This window comes from Neophocaena asiaeorientalis, unplaced genomic scaffold (genome assembly GCF_003031525.2).
Source record: "Neophocaena asiaeorientalis asiaeorientalis breed wild unplaced genomic scaffold, Neophocaena_asiaeorientalis_V1.1 scaffold629, whole genome shotgun sequence".
NCBI lineage: Eukaryota > Metazoa > Chordata > Mammalia > Artiodactyla > Phocoenidae > Neophocaena > Neophocaena asiaeorientalis.
Window position 1 is genome coordinate 1,874,491 of NW_020175468.1, and position 17,412 is coordinate 1,891,902.

The 17,412-nt window shown below is 48.1% G+C and overlaps 1 protein-coding gene across 6 annotated transcripts in view; it reads left to right on the top strand.

The window, feature by feature from the left end:
* The window catches only part of VRK3 (VRK serine/threonine kinase 3), a 43,220-nt gene that overhangs the window by 578 nt on the left and 25,230 nt on the right, over positions 1–17,412 (top strand). For 2 of the 6 annotated variants that reach the window (XM_024768159.1, XM_024768158.1), the window contains exons 2-7: positions 1,027–1,089; positions 5,489–5,589; positions 5,768–5,866; positions 6,385–6,521; positions 11,417–11,515; positions 12,918–13,112. In XM_024768159.1, coding sequence (XP_024623927.1) covers positions 6,386–6,521; positions 11,417–11,515; positions 12,918–13,112 — 430 coding nt within the window. In that variant the 5' untranslated portion in view covers positions 1,027–1,089; positions 5,489–5,589; positions 5,768–5,866; position 6,385. The remainder of the gene's footprint in view (positions 1–1,026; positions 1,090–5,488; positions 5,590–5,767; positions 5,867–6,384; positions 6,522–11,416; positions 11,516–12,917; positions 13,113–17,412) is intronic. The other 4 variants (XM_024768156.1, XM_024768157.1, XM_024768154.1 and 1 more) reach the window with 2 other exon arrangements.

Sequence of the window (17,412 nt, forward strand, 5' to 3'; positions counted from 1 at the left end):
CACATAGCAGATGTTCAGTAAATGTTTGTTGAGTAAGTAATGAAAATGGGTGAATGAATGATAAAGACTGGCCTGAATGTTGGAGCCTTGACTCTGAGTCCTGAGCTAGCCATATGACCTTGGACCGGTGACGTCAACACTGAGACTCCCTTGTTTCTTCCATACATATTTATTGAGAGTTTAGTATAGCTGTACTTCCACGTGACGTATTAAACAGTTGCTTGCTTATTTATTAAACTTGTCTTCCCCCACTAGAATGAGCTTTGTCGGGTCAGGAGCCTTGTTTGTCTCCTTTGCTGCTGTATCCCCAGTAGCAAGCACATATTAGGAGTTCAGTGAATAATTTTTGTTGTTGTTGTTTTGAGCTACGCGGGCCTCTCACTGTTGTGGCCTCTCCCGTTGCGGAGCACAGGCTCAGCGGCCATGGCTCACGGGCCCAGCCACTCCGCGGCATGTGGGACCCTACATCGGCAGGCGGACTCTCAACCACTGCGCCACCAGGGAAGCCCAGTGAATAATTATTGAGCGAATGAGTGAATGAACAAACTTAGCACATGTTGGCTGCATAGCCAATGCTCAATAAACATTAACCATTATCTTTTTTTAAAATAAATATTTATTTATTTATTTATTTATTTGCCTGCGTTGGGTCTTCGTTGCTGCGCGCAGGCTTTCTCTAGTTGTGGCGAGCAGGGGCTACTCTTCTTTGAGGTGCGCGGGCTTCTCATTGGGTGGCTTCTCTTGTTGCGGATCAGAGGCTCTAGGCGCGCGGGCTTCAGTAGTTGTGGCACGTGGGCTCAGTAGTTGTGGTTTGTGGGCTCTAGAGCGCAGTCTCAGTAGTTGCAGCGCACGGGCTTAGTTGCTCCGTGGCATGTGGGATCTTCCCGGACCAGGGCTCGAACCCATGTCCCCTGCACTGGCAGGCGGATTCTTAACCACCGCGCCACCAGGGAAGTCCCAACCGTTATCTTTTACTTACATGTGCAGCAAACCTGAGTCAGCCTCTCCACCTCTTTTCACTTACAGGACACAGTTAAGATGGAGTTTCCAGGCCAGTGAATCTGAGGGCCAGACCGTGACCCCATAAAGGTACCATCCCCTGGCACGTATGCCCCTTAAGTCCTATTCCCCACCAACAGCCTGCTCCTGCTGCATCTCCTGTGTGTTACTGCTCGCAGACTTCACTCCCAGGAGAAAGGTTATCAGTGGCGTGGCAGTGGTCCAGGCACTTACCCATTCCTAAAAGCTGTCTTTATCCGACGGCACTTGGCACCTGGGGAAATTCCACTGAAACCGCCTCAAATTTTCAAACTTTTATTTACATAAGTAACCTAGCAGTCTTGAGTGTATTAGTCAGACTAGGCTAGACCATGCTGCAGTAACAATTGACCCCCAAATCTCAGATTAACCCAGACACCAGTTTCTCACTAATACAAGGTCTGGAGCAACTCTCCAGGGTAGCTGTCCTCTATAGACAGTTTTGATCTTGTGGCTCCAACATCACACAAGGGTTTCTGGTTTGTCATGGCCTGAAGGGAGAAGTGATGGTGACTCTTCTAGCTTAAAAAAATGCTCACCAGTATTTATATCTTCGAAAAGCTAGAGATGTCCATTTAAATGTTATTACCAGGAAAGCAAATGATTAAGTCACATGACCAATCAGGATTACAACCTTCTTAGAGGCTAAAGAACACTTGGCGGCAGTTTTGAAATCATATGTCTTACACAACTTGTGTAAAATAACAGAAAGGCAGTTTTATGCCACAGCGTGGTTTGTGCTCTTCTGCAGGCCAAGGGGAAGAGGAACCCTTTTCTCCTCTGGTTGAGGTTTCTTTCATGGGCTGTTTGGACGGCCTGTGTGTTTCAAGGGCAAGCACTGGAATTTCATGAGTTAGTACCAAGAGGAAATGGAGAGACCTGAGAGGCTCAGAACTTAGGATATGGAAAGAGAAAAGGGAGGAATAGAAACGTTAACAAACGCAAGATGATAAGTGGGATACAGGGCATGATAGGGTAATAACAACCACTAACTTAAAAGGCTTTCTGTGGGCCGGGCCCCTGTTCTTAGCAACTGATAGAAATGTATTGCATTTAGGCCACCAGCCACTCTGTCAGACAGGAATTGTTAAAAGCCCCGTTTTACCATTGGGCAGACTGAGGCACAGAGAGGTTAGTAACATGCCCAGCAAGGAGCACATCTGGAATTCAAATCCAGGCAGCCTGGGACCAGAGCCTGTGATTTTAAGGACTCTACTGTTTGCATTCTCAACAGAAACCAGTCTTTACAGTGAATAGAGGAAAAGGTTTTAATTAGACAGAGCCAGACACAGAAAGATAAATATGGCATGATCTGACATATATGTGGAATCTAAAAAAAAATTGTCAAACTCGTAGTAACAGTGAGTGGAACGGTGCTTACCAGAGGCTGTGGGGGAAAAGAGATATTGATCAAAGGGTATAAACTTCCCATTATAAGATGAATAAATTCTGGAGACCTAATGTATAGCATGGCAGCTATAGTAAATAATAACTAATTGTATACTTGAAATTTGCTGAGAGAGTAGATCTCAAGTGTCCTTACCACACACACACACACACACACACACACAAATTGGAGCTATAAGAGGTGATGGATATGTTAATTAGTTTGATTGTGGTGATCGTTTCATAATGTATACTGTTAACCAGACTTTCAGAAACGGAGACTGACTGAAATAAAGAGGGATTTATTTGGGGTTTGTTAGGACTGCAGCCCAGGAGACCCAGATTCAAGAAGTACTTGAGGGCATCCTAATAAAGAAATACATATATACGTATTACAATTAAAAAAAAAAAAGAAGAAGCAACTTGAATTGTGTTCCACTGGACTACAAATGAAAGAAGCTTCTAAAGGCAAAAGCTGCAAAGCCACAATTAGTTACATTAGTTGTTTATCAAGAATTATAATTAGATGATACAGCCACTATGGAGAACAGCATGGAGGTTCCTTAAAAAACGAAAAACAGGACTACCATACGACCCAGCAATCCCACTACTGGGCACATACCCTGAGAAAACCATAATTCAAAAAGAGTCATGTACCACAATGTTCATTGCAGCACTAACTACAATAGCCAGATATGGAAGCAACCTAAATGCCCATTGACAGGTGAATGGATAAAGAAGATGTGGCACATATACACAATGGAATATTACTCAGCCATAAAAAGAAACGAAATTGAGTTATTTGTAGTGAGGTGGATGGACCTAGAGTCTGTCATACAGAGTGAAGTAAGTCAGAAAGAGAAAAACAAATACCATCTGCTAACGCATATATATGGAATCTAAAAAAAAAAAAATTGTTCTGAAGGGGCAGGACAGGAATAAAGATGCAGACGTAGAGAATGAAATTGAGGACACGGGGAGTGGGAAGGGTAAGCTGGGATGAAGAGAGTGGCATGGACATATATACACTACCAAATGTAAAATAGGTAGGTAGTGGGAAGCAGCCGCATAGCACAGGGATACCAGCTTTGTGATCACCTAGAGGGGTGGGATACGGAGGGTGGGAGGGAGACACAAGAGGGAGGAGATACGGGGATATACGTATATGTATAGCTGATTCACTTTGTTATGAAGCAGAAACTAACACACCATTGTAAAGCAATTATATTCCAATAAAGATGTTAAAAAAAAAATCAAGCTGGCAAGAAGTAGGGTGTTTGTTAAGCAAGGATTGGTTGGGGTCAGAATGGTTGCATCTATACAAGGGGGAACAGCCCTGAGACACAAGGTTCCAGGTGGCAGATGTTGTTTTAAAGATGGCTGGTGTCCTTGGGTTAGGTATAGTTCACAGAAAGTTCAAGTTCTCAGTGTTGCAGGAAAGTCCTGAGACCAGATCCTCAATGGCTGCCCAGTTCCATTTTTGTATGTCTGAACTATGATCACTCCATTATAATTTTAATTTGTCATATATACATATATGGCAAATTAGAATTATTTATATATATATACACACACATATATAAACAAGTTGTACACTTTAAATATAGACAGTTGTTATTTGTCAAAGATAAATAAATGAAAGTAAAAAGAAAAGAACTTTGTCTTGCAAGGCAAAATGAAGTCTCGAGCACAAGTTTATTTATTTTTTTTTTTTTTTTTTTGCGGTACGCGGGCCTCTCACTGTTGTGGCCTCTCCCGCTGCGGAGCACAGGCTCCGGACGCGCAGGCCCAGCGGCCATGGCTCACGGGCCCAGCCGCTCCACGGCATGTGGGATCCTCCCGGACCGGGGCACGAACCCGCGTCCCCTGCATCGGCAGGCGGACTCTCAACCACTGCGCCACCAGGGAAGCCCCACAAGTTTATTTTGACTTCTATTTTGATATCCCAGCTTATAACTGGGACTGTACACTGAATCTTAGAATAAAAAACAAATAAAATAATTTTGCTTTTTTCTTTTGCTATTTAAAATATATTCATTGGAAATGCCTATTGCACTGTCATCCCTGTTGAGTTTCTCTGCTTCATTTATGAACTAGTTTCATCCTGCTCTTATGGGCTAAGTTGTATCCCGCAAAAATTCATATTTTTAGGAAACTCTAACCCTGAGTATCTCAGAATGCATCTGTATTTGGAGATAGGGCCTTTAAAGAGGTAATTAAAGCGAGGTCTTTAGGGTGGGCCTGCTGTGGTCTGAACATTTGTGTCCACCCGCAAAATTCATATGTTGAAATGAAATGCCCAATGTGACGGTATTAGGAGGTGGGGCCTTTGGGAGGTGGGTAGGTCGTAAGGGTGGAGCTCTCATGAATGGGATTAGTGCCCTTATAAAAGAGACCCAGAGAGTTCCCCAGCCCCTTGCTCCATGTGAGGACACAGGGTGAAGCTGTCAGTCTGTAGCCCAGAAGAGGGCCTTTACCATAACCCAGCCACGGTGGCACCTTGATCTTGGACATCCCGGTCTCCAGAACTGTGAGAAATAAATTTCTGTTGATTGTAAGCCACCCAGTAGTCTGTGTTATTTTATTATAGCCACTCAAACAGACTACGATAGGCCCTAATCCAATAAGAAGAGGGGATTAGAACACAGAGGGACAACCGTGTGAGGACACAGTGAGAAGGCAGCCATCTGCAAGTCAAGGAGAGAGGCCTCAGAAGAAGCCAAACTTGCTGATACCTCGATCCCGGACTTCTAGCCTCCAAAATTGTGAGAAAATAAATTCCTGTTGTTTAAGCCACCTAGTCCATGGTATTGAGTTGTGGCTGCCCAAGCAAATGAATACACCTGCTGTATCCTCATTTGTTGTAGGCTCTATGTGTGATTTTGCCTTTGATTTTTTAAAGTATTAGGAAGTATTGCAGAAATACACAAGGCTTAGAGGATAATGTAGTGAACACCGTTACCCCTCTAAGTTAGTCAGGATAGGGTAGGATGTGCTGCAGTAACAAGTAAACCCTGAAATCTTAGTGGCTTAATACAATGTAAGTTTATTTACCCATCATGAGATTGCAACATGGACCAGGCAGCCCTGCTTCATCTTGTACCTATGCCATCTGGAGTATGGACCATCTGGGCCATCCCTGAAGAGGATGGGTGGACAGAGGAGGTACTTGGGCTCTTAACTGCCTCAGCTGGGAAGTAACTTCCATTCACACCCCATTGGCCAGAAGTAGCCAAAACTAGTGGCCCCAATCTCACTGCAGAGGATCCTGGGAAGTGAAGGGGAGGATGTGGATATCTGGTAAGCACTAATGGTCTCTACCTTCCCCATAACATGGTTCAAGAAATGAGCATCACAATTACAGCTGAAGACCCTCAATGCTTCCGTGATTGGAGCAGTTCTGCAGAACTTTTATTGACCTCAAGCCATTCTCATATCTTTTGTGAGTGCTGCAGTTTCACTCTGCATTTGTTCTTCTTTGTACCTGCCCTGGGCCATTAGGGAGAGACAGGTGGCTAGAGGCTGGACACGGGGCAAGAACTCACTTTTGTTCCCCCCCCTTGGCCGCGGCACGTGGGATCTTAGTTCCCTGACCAGGGATCAGACCCGTGCCCCCTGCAGTGGAAGTGCAGAGTCTTAACCTCTGGACCACCAGGAAGTCCCTGAGAACTCATTTTACGAGTGGCCACTTTCTGGGAATTCCCTGGCGGTCCAGTGGTTAGGATGCTGTACTTCCACTGCAGGGGGGCACAGGTTCGATCCCTGGCCAGGGAACTAAGATCGCACATGCCGTGCAGTGCAGCCAAAAAAGAAAAAAAAAGGAGTGGCCACTTTCTGAGAGAGGGTATTCCAGGTATGATAACTTTTCTTCTTTCTGTAATCTCATCATCATGGGGAACTCGGCAGTGGATTAAGTTTCCTTCCAGCTTCCTGTCCCCCGACCCCACTTCTGTTTTCTAGCATGATCTCCTGTCCAGACTGTGGCAAAGGTGTTGAAGCAACTTTCAAATTCTGCCCCCACTGCGGAAAACCTCTGCCTACAGAGGAGCACGAGGGGTCCCAGACCTTTGTCAAGCCGTCTACGTCATTCTCCCAAGGTAAGAACCGGGGCTTTATGCTTCTCCCTTTAGGAGAGGTGATGTGTGTGCGTGCGTGTGTGCGTTTGGGAAGGAAGGACAGACACCTTTGCAGTCTGCCTGACCCTGCATGGATACCGGAGAAGCCCAGAGCTCAGGCTCTCCCTATACAGAGTTTCTTGGCGTTTTATTGGGCTCGTGGCTCTGAAGTTGACAGCTCATGCATTTCTGTCTCCAGCTTGGACTCTTCCCCTGAAATCTACATTCATATATATCAGACTCCCTGCTTGACATCTATTGGATGTCCCATAAGTGTGTCCGCATGCCCAGAACTAAGCTCCTGATGTGACTGCCACGCCCCACCTGCCCCTTCCATAGACTATCCCATCGAGGTAACAGCAGTTCAGCTTATTCAGTTTCTCAGACCATGGAGTCATCCTCGAGTCCTCTTTCTCTCCCACCCCGTGACTGCAGCCCTCCAGCAGATCTCATCAGCTCTCACTTTAAAAGTCAATGCCGAGGACTTCCCTGATGGCACAGTGGTTAAGAATCCACCTGCCAATGCAGGGGACACAGGTTCGATCCCTGGTCCGGGAAGATCCCACATGCCACGGAGCAGCTAAGCCCGTGTGCCGCAACTACTGAGCCTGCGCTCTAGAGCCCACAAGCCACAACTACTGAGACCATGTGCCACAACTACTGAAGGCTTTGTGCCTTAGAGCCCTGTGCTCTGCAACAAGAGAAGCCAGTGCAATGAGAAGCCCGTGCATCACAATGAAGAGTAGCCCCCACTCGCCTCAACTAGAGAAAGCCTGTGAGCAGCAACGAAGACCCAATGCAGCCAAAAATAAATAAATAAATTTATTTTTAAAAAAACTCAATGCTAAATTGGACCACTTCCTGCCACCACCCTGATCCATCTCACCCTCACCTCACCAATATTGTAGAAGCTTTCTTCCCCTGGTCTCCCTGCTTCTTCTCTGTTCCCTGCAGCTCTCTTCAAGTGGCAGCCTGATGGACCCTGTTAAAACGAAGTCAGACCCTGTCATTTCCCTGCTCACTACCTTCCCAGGTTAAGCCTGACATGATCAGGTCCCTGTTGTCTCTCAGAGCTCATCTCCTAACCCTGGACCTCTAAGCTGTTGCACTTGCTGTTCTCTCTCTCTGGGTGGTTCTTCCCTCATCTGGTGCATGACCCCCTCTCTCACTTTCTTCAGGTCTTTATGCAATTGTTGCCTGCTCAGAGAGGCCTTCCCTGACACCTCTAATTAAATTGCATCCTCCTACATGTGACAGCCCCTGTCCCCTGCCCCTGCTTTATCTTGCCTTTCAGTACGTGTAAGTATCAACTGTATTAAATATATTATTTTACTCATTTATATTGCTCCTCATCTTTAAGCTCTGTAAGGATAGGAGTTTCTCGTGGTTTGTAAGCTCTGTTGTTTGCACAGCATCCAGGACTGTGCCTGATACAGAGTTGGGTGCTGAGAAATCTTACTGATTGGTTGACTGAATGAATGAAATATCAGCAGTAGGTCCCAGCCAATGGAAAGCCCAAGCACAGATCCTACGTTGGTAAATCGAAGTGGATTTGCTTATCTGAAGGCCACAGAAGGAAGTTGGCATACGTGGCAGAAAGTTCAGCAACGTTCGTTTTATCATTTAGGAGTGTGTTTGGCTGCAAGTAACAGAAAACACTACTTCAAGGGTTTAAACAAATGAGGTTTGTTTTTCTTTCTAACAAAAAGTCTAGAGGGGACAGTCCCAGTGTACAGATGGTGTCCCCATGATGCCGTAAGGGACCCAGGCTCATCCTGTCTTTCTCCTCATCCTTAGTGTATGGTTTTGGTTCCCATTCTCATTTTATATTGGAGTATAGTTGATTTACAATGTTGTGTTAGTTTCAGGTGTACAGCAGAGTAATTCAGTTATACATATACATATATCCGTTCTTTTTCAGATTCTTTTCCCATATAGGTTATTACAGAATATTGAGTAGCGTTCCTTGTGCTGTACAGTAGGTCCTTTTTGATTATCTATTTTATATATAGTGATGTGTATGTTAATCCCAAACTCCTAATTTATCCCTCCCCGACACATTTCCCCTTTGGTAACCGTAAGTTTGTTTTTGAAGACTGTGAGTCTGTTTCTGTTTTGTAAATAAGTTCATTTGTATCATGTTTTTATATAAATTTATTTATTTATTTTTGGCTGTGTTGGGTCTTCGTTGCTGCACACGGGCTTTCTCTAGTTGCGGCGAGCAGGGGCTACTCTTCCTGTGGTGTGCAGGCTTCTCATTGGCTTGTCTTGTGGAGCTCGGGCTCTAGGTGTGCAGGCTTCGGTAGTTGTGGCACACGGCTCAGTAGTTGTGGCTCGCAGGCTCAGTAGTTGTGGCACACGGGCTTAGTTGCTCCGTGGCATGTGGGATCTTCCCGGACCAGGGCTCGAACCCGTGTCCCCTGCATTGGCAGGTGGATTCTTAACCACTGCACCACCAGGGAAGTCCTGTATCATTTTTTTTTTTAGATTCCACATGTGTGATATTATATGATACTTGTTTTTCTCTGTCTGACCTACTTCATTTAGTATGATAATCTCTAGGTCCATCCATCAGAGCCTGAGTCCTTAACCCCAGCCTTCCCTAATGCCAGCTTTGGGCCTCACTCATTGTTCATTCACCCAGTCATCAGGCAACAAACATACTTGGACTGCCTATTGTGTACTTAGGTGCTGTGTTTGTGCCCAGGGATGTAGTAACAGGTGAGATGGACCTGGTTTCTGCTCTCTCAGAGATTTTGGTGGCTGGTAAGGCAAACAGACATTGAGTAAACAATTATTAGTTGAGTGCATGATAACAGAAGGGCAATGGATGGACCACAGAACACACATAAAGGAGATGTGTTTCTGGGAGGGTCAGGGAAGGCCTCCCTGGGTGGGTAATGTTTGAGCCGAGATCTAGGGATGATAAGAGTTAGCCAAGTGAAGACTGGGGGCAAGGTGAGGGGGTCGGAACAGGAATTCAGGCATCGAGGCATGGTATGGGGAAGAGCCATACATGTTGGAGAAGTAAAGAAGGACAGCTGTACTGGGGGCAGGCACGTGGGGCCTTGTAGACCATGGGTAAGGAGTTTAGTAATCACTGATGTGGTGAGGAGCCATGGAAGAATTTCCGCCAAATGGGAAACACAGTATGATTTGCATTTTGAAGAGACCTCTCTGAATGCTACGTGTGGAAAGTAGATTGGAGGCATGGAAACCAGTTAGGAGGCCATTCCAGGAGTCCAGAGACCAAGTATGCTGGCTGAGGTAGTGTCAACTGAAAGAAGACTTCTGATTTTAGTAATACGGCAGATTAGATGATAAGGAAAAGTCCCTTATGGCTCAGCACACCACAAAATGCTGGATAAAATATAAAGAATATCTTTATATTCATAGGGCCGAATGGTAGGAAAGTAAGGTAATTACATGGAAGTGAGCAATAAGATAACACAGGGACTTCCCTGGTGGTCTAGTGGTTAACAATCCGTCTTGCAATGCAGGGGACGCTGGTTCGATCCCTGGTCAGGGAACTAAGATCCCACATGCCACGGGGCAACTAAACCCACGCACCCCAACGGTAGAGCCCATGTGCTCTGGAGCCCTCACGCACGACTAGAGAGCCCGCTTGCTCTGGAGCCCATGAGTCACAACTAGAGAGAAGCCCGCGCGCTGCAACAAAAGATCCTGCTTGCCACAACTAAGACCCAATGCAGGCAATAAATAAATAGATAGATAGGGAGGGAGGGAGGGAGAGAGAGACAGAGACAGAGACAGAGAAAGGAAAGAAAGAAGGAAGGAAAGAGGAAAGAAAGAAAGAAAAAAAGAAAAGGAAGAAAGGAAGGAAGAAAGAAAAGAAAAACACAGACCCACAGGGCTGAGCAAATGCTATAGGGGGTATTGGTCCTGGGCTGTGTGCTGGTCATTATGGAGTACAGGAGACAAAGCATAGGGCCTGAGCAGCACAGGGGTGAGATTGGAAACCGCCTCTAAAATCTGGGACTTTTCAGTGGTAAAAAAAATTGCTCCACAGAGAAAATATGTGGAGACATTTGTCTGTCTCAGCCTTGATTGTGAGTGAAAAATGTCCTCTCTGAGAACTCCTAACCGAGAACTCACATCCTTAACCAGTTTGGGGCCAGAATTCATACTGATCTGTGTGGCCCCCAAAAAATACAAGCAGAAAAGTTAGTATAAAGTGATGAGTGGTGGGTGCCCTCCGCCCCAGCAGAAGCAAATCTTTTCTTGTGGAACATCTTTTAAAGACAGACCTTAGACTTCCAACAGGCACATCAGCTCCCAACCAATTAACAAAGATACCAGGAAACAAGCCACTGCCAGGAGAAACACAAACTATAGAATCAGACCTGCAATGACCAGAGACCTTGGAATTAACAGACGAGAATATGTACAAAGCACATTTATTATGTTTACAGAAATAAAAGAAGTAATTGAAGGTACAGTGAAGGAACGAAAGCTAGTTAGGATTGATTAGGCAGATTTTAAAAGAACCAAATAAAATCTCTGATGATAAAAATAAATATCATCATGGCAATCAGAAACTCATTGGATGGTTTAAACTCCAGACTAGACACTCTCTGAAGGAGAACAGTGAACTGGAAGACAGATCTGAAGAAATTACCTAAAGGAGACCACACTGATAAAGTGCTTGAGGATATAAAAGAGAGGCTAAGCCTCTCTTAGGAAAGAATAACTAAAACAAAGGAAAGTTTGTTTAGATTATTTAGGTGATAGTAGTAAAACTTGGCTGTGAGGGTCAAAGGGAAGAGAGTGTTGAATATGACCTCAGGTTTCTGGTTTAATGGTTCCTGGAAAGGACTTCTGTAACTCCAGTCTGCATTCGGTCTTCCTTTCTCTAGGCTCAAGGAAAAGGAGGGACACCAGTTCTGAAACATCTCCCAAGAAAGTGAAATGGCCCAGCTGCGCTTCCTCTCCCCCATCATCCCTTCTCTCAGAAGGTGACAGTTCTGAATCTGAAGATACCTTCAGTACCTGTGAGAAACCCAAAGATGAGAGTTATGCTCAGTACGGGGAAAAGGAGGGTCATCTGACAATGTTCGAGGCATCGTGCCCCTGCTCAGGCATCGCATACGCCTGCTTGGACCCTCCTCCCAGGATCCTCCCCCACCTTCCAGCCCACAGGCTCCCCCTCCAGTCCATCCCTACATGGCCAGAGGTGACCCCACCCCTCCCTGCTCACAGCCCCCTACCGTCCCCATCGCCCCACTGTCTGGGCTCTTCAGCCTGACCTCTGAGACCATGGTCTGGTTCCTCCTTTAGCTCTCACCACAACCCTGTACACAGAAAACTCACTTTTGGAAATACTTTTTAGGGTTTTCAGCTTCTGGTCTTGGCTAAGTCTGTTCCTTCAGCCCTAGGGCCTCTCCTCTTTCCAGCACTCAGGGTCTGATCTCTAGGAAGCCTTTCCTGAATGCCATAGGCTGGATCAAGTCCACCTCATCTCCCTCCAGAGCCTCTCTTTGTCCTCTTTGGGCTCCCACAGTGCCAGTGATGTCCTCATTTGAGTTCATGTCTCCTCCAGGCTCCATGTCCCTTTCTGCCTTGCTTGCTGGACTGAGAGTCCCTCGTGGACAGGGACCAGGTGGACTCATTTGTGTATGCCCTGTGCCAGCCAGTGAGCAGGGAAGGGTGAGGACCATATGCCCATCTCCTTCCTACCGGGTCTTCGGATCTCAAGTCACAGCCCTTCGGTGTCTCCTCTTTCTCCCTTGTTATTCTCTGGGCCCCACGGCCTCATCCCATCTGTGCCTTGGGTGGATGGCGGCTGGGAGGAGTGAAGCAGGGAATATCTTTTCCCGTGTCCCTATCTCACCACACCGCCCGCATTGTCTTGCCAGTCTAGGAGCCCCTCAAAGGCAGGGCCTCAGTCTAACAAATGTCTGGTCCCTCTTCATGCTCAGCACAAAACCAGGTCCTGTTTTAGGATGTTTTGGGTTGAATGTCTGGAATGGTTTTTCTTTTCCTCCCTGGCAAACTTCTACTCGTCCGATAGGACCCAACTCAAATGTCCCCTCCTCCATGAAGCCTCCCCTGACTTTTGCAGGCACAGTCAGTCTCTTTCTCATATTCCTCTGTACTGCCCTGTCTCAGACTCAGTTCTGACCAGCTGTGTCCAGGTCAGTCTCCCCCACCAAATTAGAGGCTCCCAAGGGAAGGGTCCAGATCCAGCTCACGTCCAGGTCCCCAGCTTCAGCACACAGGATCCGTGAAAGGTCCGAGGAAGCTTTTGTTGAATGGACAAATGAATAAATGAACAGTATTATAAGCACTGTCTGATTACCCACCCAACTCTTCTCTCCCAGATGCCGCCTTTTCTTTATTCTCACCATCCTCCTGCAGGGTGCTGGAGCAGATCCCCAACCTCCCGGAGCAGCCCTCAGACAACCAGGCAGAGCCCTCAGGCACTGAAGCGGAGCCGGGTGACCACCTCGCTCAAGGCTTTGCCAGAGAGGACGGTGCTGATAGACAAGAGTGGGCGGCACTGGAAGCTGAGATGCCTCCAGAGCAGGGATGGCCAGGGCATTCTCTATGAAGGTACACTCTGTCCACAGGTGGGCAGGGGCTGGGCTGGGCTGGGCTGGGTCGGGCCATCTTGGAGCCAAGGCAAAGGGGAGGGAACCACTTTCTGAGAATGGAGATGGAGCCGTATCCCAGCTGCAGACCTGCCTCGAGGCAGCTTTCTCTTAGAGCTGGGACTGCAAACCTATGCACCTACAGCGGCTGGGAAGGTAGAGTAAATGAGTGCAGGAGGCTGGGAGTCAGGCGATTGGGAGTGGTGGGGACTGTGGCCAACCAAAGCGCATGTGCCCTGGATAAAGAGGACACTCTTCTCCACCGCCACCTACTGTTGTCACGTGGGAGTGCAGGCCCCGTGTGGCCAGAAGATAAGGACAGTGATCACTGTCTGTCTGTCCTGCAGAGATAGGATGGACCCTCCCTCCAAATTTGGTTTGAATGTTGAGACCGATGAGGATATGAAAGGTTTACTGCTTGCGTAATTGAGATCTCTGGTGGGGGGAGAAGCTCTGTGAGAACAAGGAAGAGCACCTAGCCCTGGTTTTTACTGTGGTTAAGGGGCAGGGCTGGGGTGAGGGTTCTGCCCGGGGCAGGGCCTCATGTGGTTTGAATCTCTGCCATCACCAAAAGAGGGAGCTCCAGGCTTTCTTATCAGTGGGATGGGAAGAAGCAGGGCTGGGCTTTAAAGTTAAACAGAACAACAGTTAAACAAAAAATGCAGCAAGACAACTTGTTACAATGAAGGAAAAAATAACTGCACTGGAAATGTTAGTATTAATCAACCTAGCATTAACTGAGTGCTTACTCCAGACCAGGCCTTGTTCTAAGCACGTTATGTGGTTTTATGAGGTTTTTTGCACTTTTTTAAATTGAGATAAAATTCATAAGATTCACCATTTTAAAGGCCACAGTTCAGTGGGTTTTAGTAGATTCACGATGGTGCGCATCCGTCACCACCATCTAGTTCCAGAGTATTTCTGTCACCCCAAAAGGAAACCCTGTACCTTTGCCAGTTACTCTCCTCCTCCTCCCCGCCCCCCCCAGCCCCTGGCAACCACTGATCTACTTTATGTCTCTGGATTTGCCTCTTCTGGACATCTCAGGTAAATGGAGCGATGCTCTCTGTGGCCTTTTTTGTCTGGCTTCTTCCCCTCAGCGCGATGCTTTCAAGGTCCAACCATGTTGTCGCCTTTGTCAGAACTTCCTTCTGTTTTATGGCCGAATAAGATTGTGGGGTGTGTATATATCACATCTGGTTGATCCATTTATCAGTTGGTGGATGTTTGGACTGTGTCCACTTCGGGCCGTGATGAATAATGCTGCTGTGATCGTGCGTGTACAGGTTTTCACGTGGACATATGTTTGCTTTATACTTCTTAACCCGTTTAATTCTCGTGACAGCCTCATGACGTCAGCAAGGTCATTATCCCCATTTTCTAGATAAGGAAAATGAAGCCCAGGGGGTGTTAACGACTAGACAGAGATCTGGCTCCAGAGAGCTTCCAAGCTTAGAGGAAAAGCCAGAGATCGGGATTTTGAGAGGAAATCGCTGATTTGGAAGCACCGGCCGGCCAGACACGGGTGCCGGCAATTTCGAGCCTCAGGTTGGCCATCCTGCCTTAGAGCCTGGGCAGGAGGGCAGGGCAGCCACATTTGAGACAGACCCAGGTGGGGACTTCCCTGGTGGTCCAGTGGCTTCCACTGCAGAGGACCTGGGTTCGATCCCTGGTCAGGGAGGTAAGATCCCACGTGCCGTGCGGTAAGGCCAAAAAAAAAGAAAAAACGGACCCAGGTGGAGTCGTGACTGGGCTCTAGCACACTGAGTGAGCCTGGGCGAGCAGCTCTGCCTTGATGTCCCAGTTGGGAAAGTGAGAGGTGGTGTCCTGCCCACCTCCTGGGGCTGTTGGTCCCAAATGGTGAGAAGGGACAGAGGCAATGAGCTTGGAAAACGGTAAAGGGATCTTCTCAGGCGGAGGTAGGTAGCATTAGTCATGGAGGGACAGAGGGCGAGGGAGGGAGAGAGGAGAGCATAAAGGGACACTAGGGAGCGCTCACTCCATGCCAGGCGCTGTTCTGGGGCCCATTTAATGCTCCCAGCCATGCTAGGAGGGAGGCACTCATGTTACTTCATCTTATAGCTGGAGCACAGAGAGGGGAAGCCACTCGCCCAAGGTCACACAGCCTCAAAGTGACAGAGCTGGGATTTGAACCTAGGTGTAATTCGTAACCATTACACCACAAGAGAGGGAGGGAGGGAGGGAGGAGGAGGGAATCGGGGTGAGAAGGAATGAGAGGAAGAGAAAGGATAGAGGGGCAGAACCAACAACAAGAAAGGCTGGGGAGAGAGAAGGATGGGGAGAGGCCCAGAGGACCGAGAAGGAAGAGGGAGAAGAAAGACAAACAAGGCAGGAGGCATCTGAAGGAAAAAAAAACCAGCTGTGTCCTCACATCAGAAACCCACAGTGGAAAGTTAGGAAGGAAATGCTCTGGGCCGTGTGTCTTCACCTTTTGTGTCTCGGGTTGTTTGACCAGACGCCTTCCCAGCCCAGTGCGAGGCCCGGGTGCTGGCTCCGGCACAGTGGGGAGGGGGCTGCGTATGGATGTGCCTCAGGGTGTCGTTACCCCAGGACGGGTTGCCTTTGGCTTCTGCCAGTTTGCACCAGTCGGCAAAATGTAGTTGAAAACAGTGAGAGTACAACAACAGCAGCAACCAGAACTGTGATTATTATAGCAGCTGACGCTTCCAGCCCGCTCTGGGCGCCCACCCCCGCTAAGTTCTCTATGTCTGTTAGCTCACCTGCTTCCCATAACAGCCCTGTGAGCTGGCACGCGCTCTTACTTTGTGAAACACTGAATTATAACGTCATCCTCCCTGGTCTCCCTGGCCCAGTTTGGGAGACCTGTCACCGAGGCAACTATGTAAATCCCTGCAGCTGCGGTATGCCGTGGAGAATTGTTTCTGAGAAGCAACTGGGATTCAAGTCCTGGCCTGCCCCCCTGTGGATGGAGGTTCGGGGCTTGTATTCATTTCCTGTGGCCACCATCACAAATCACCACAAACTTAGTGGCTGAAGACAGCACACATTTATTCTCTTCTAGTTGTGGAGGTCACAAGACTGAAATCAGTCTCACGGAGCTAAAGTTAAGATATGGGCGAAGGGACTTACCTGGTGGTCCAGTGGTTAAGACTCTGCACTTCCACTGCAGGGGGCACGGGTTCGATCCCTGGTCAGGGAACTAAGAACCTGCATGCCGCGCGGCACGGCCAAAAAAATAAAATTAAAAAAAAAGATATGGGTAGGGCTAGTCCTTCCAAGAGGCTCCAGAGGCAAATCCGTTTCCTTGCCTGTTCAGCTCCCAGAGGCCGCCTGCATCCCTCGGCTTGTGGCCCCTTCCTCCATCCTCAAAGCACATCACCCCAGGCTCTGCTTCTACCATCACATCGCCTTCTCCTCTTCCGTGGTCAAATCTCCCTCTGCCTCCCTCTTTATAAAGACCCTTGTAGGATTACATTAGGGCCCCCTGGATCATCCAGGACAGTCCCCACAGCACAGGACCCTTAATTTAATCACACCTACAAAGACTCGCCATTGGTTCTCTCTACCTGCAGCCTCTTAACACGACGTATTTCTCCCAGTGACTGCCCTGAGCCTCCCCCGGTCCTCGGTTTCAGCTGCTCTGGGAGAATGGTTGCCTCCCTTTTCGAGGGGTCACCCAGGGGTCCTTTAGGGCTTGTTTTAAGTACACAGTTAACTCTCAGCCCCGGCACCCTTGGCATTCATTGTGGGGGCCGTCCTGTGCACGATAGGGTGTTTGGCAGCATCCTCGACCTTTACCCATCCTCCCTCCCAGTCGTGACAACCAAAACTGTCTCCAGACATGGCCAGATGCCCACTGGGGGGCAGAACCGCCCACGGTTGAGAACCACTGAGTCAGGCCGTCCCAGACGTGCCCTCCAAAGACAGAGAGACCCCGTCAGCTGGAAACTGTCGGTGGAATCACTATTCTTTTATTAAGCGCCTTTCAGCTGTGCCCACAACAAAGGTTGGGCCAGCGAAGGGCAGGCCGGGCAGAGGCACGGCACAGGCAAAGACTCGGAGGCTGGAAACCCGCGCAGGAAGCGTCAGGATCCTGGTGTTGCTGACGGTGGGGCATGGGATGCCCGGAGTCCCCAGCCAGGTTTGAGGAGGCGGGAAAGCATAGGCAGACCGGTTGAGTTAGCCTTCTGCCTCTGCCGGCAGCTCGTTGTCTGATCTTCCTCGAGGGGTGTCATTACCTTTCGCCTCAGTTTCCTCACCTGCAAAATGGAGAGTGTAAT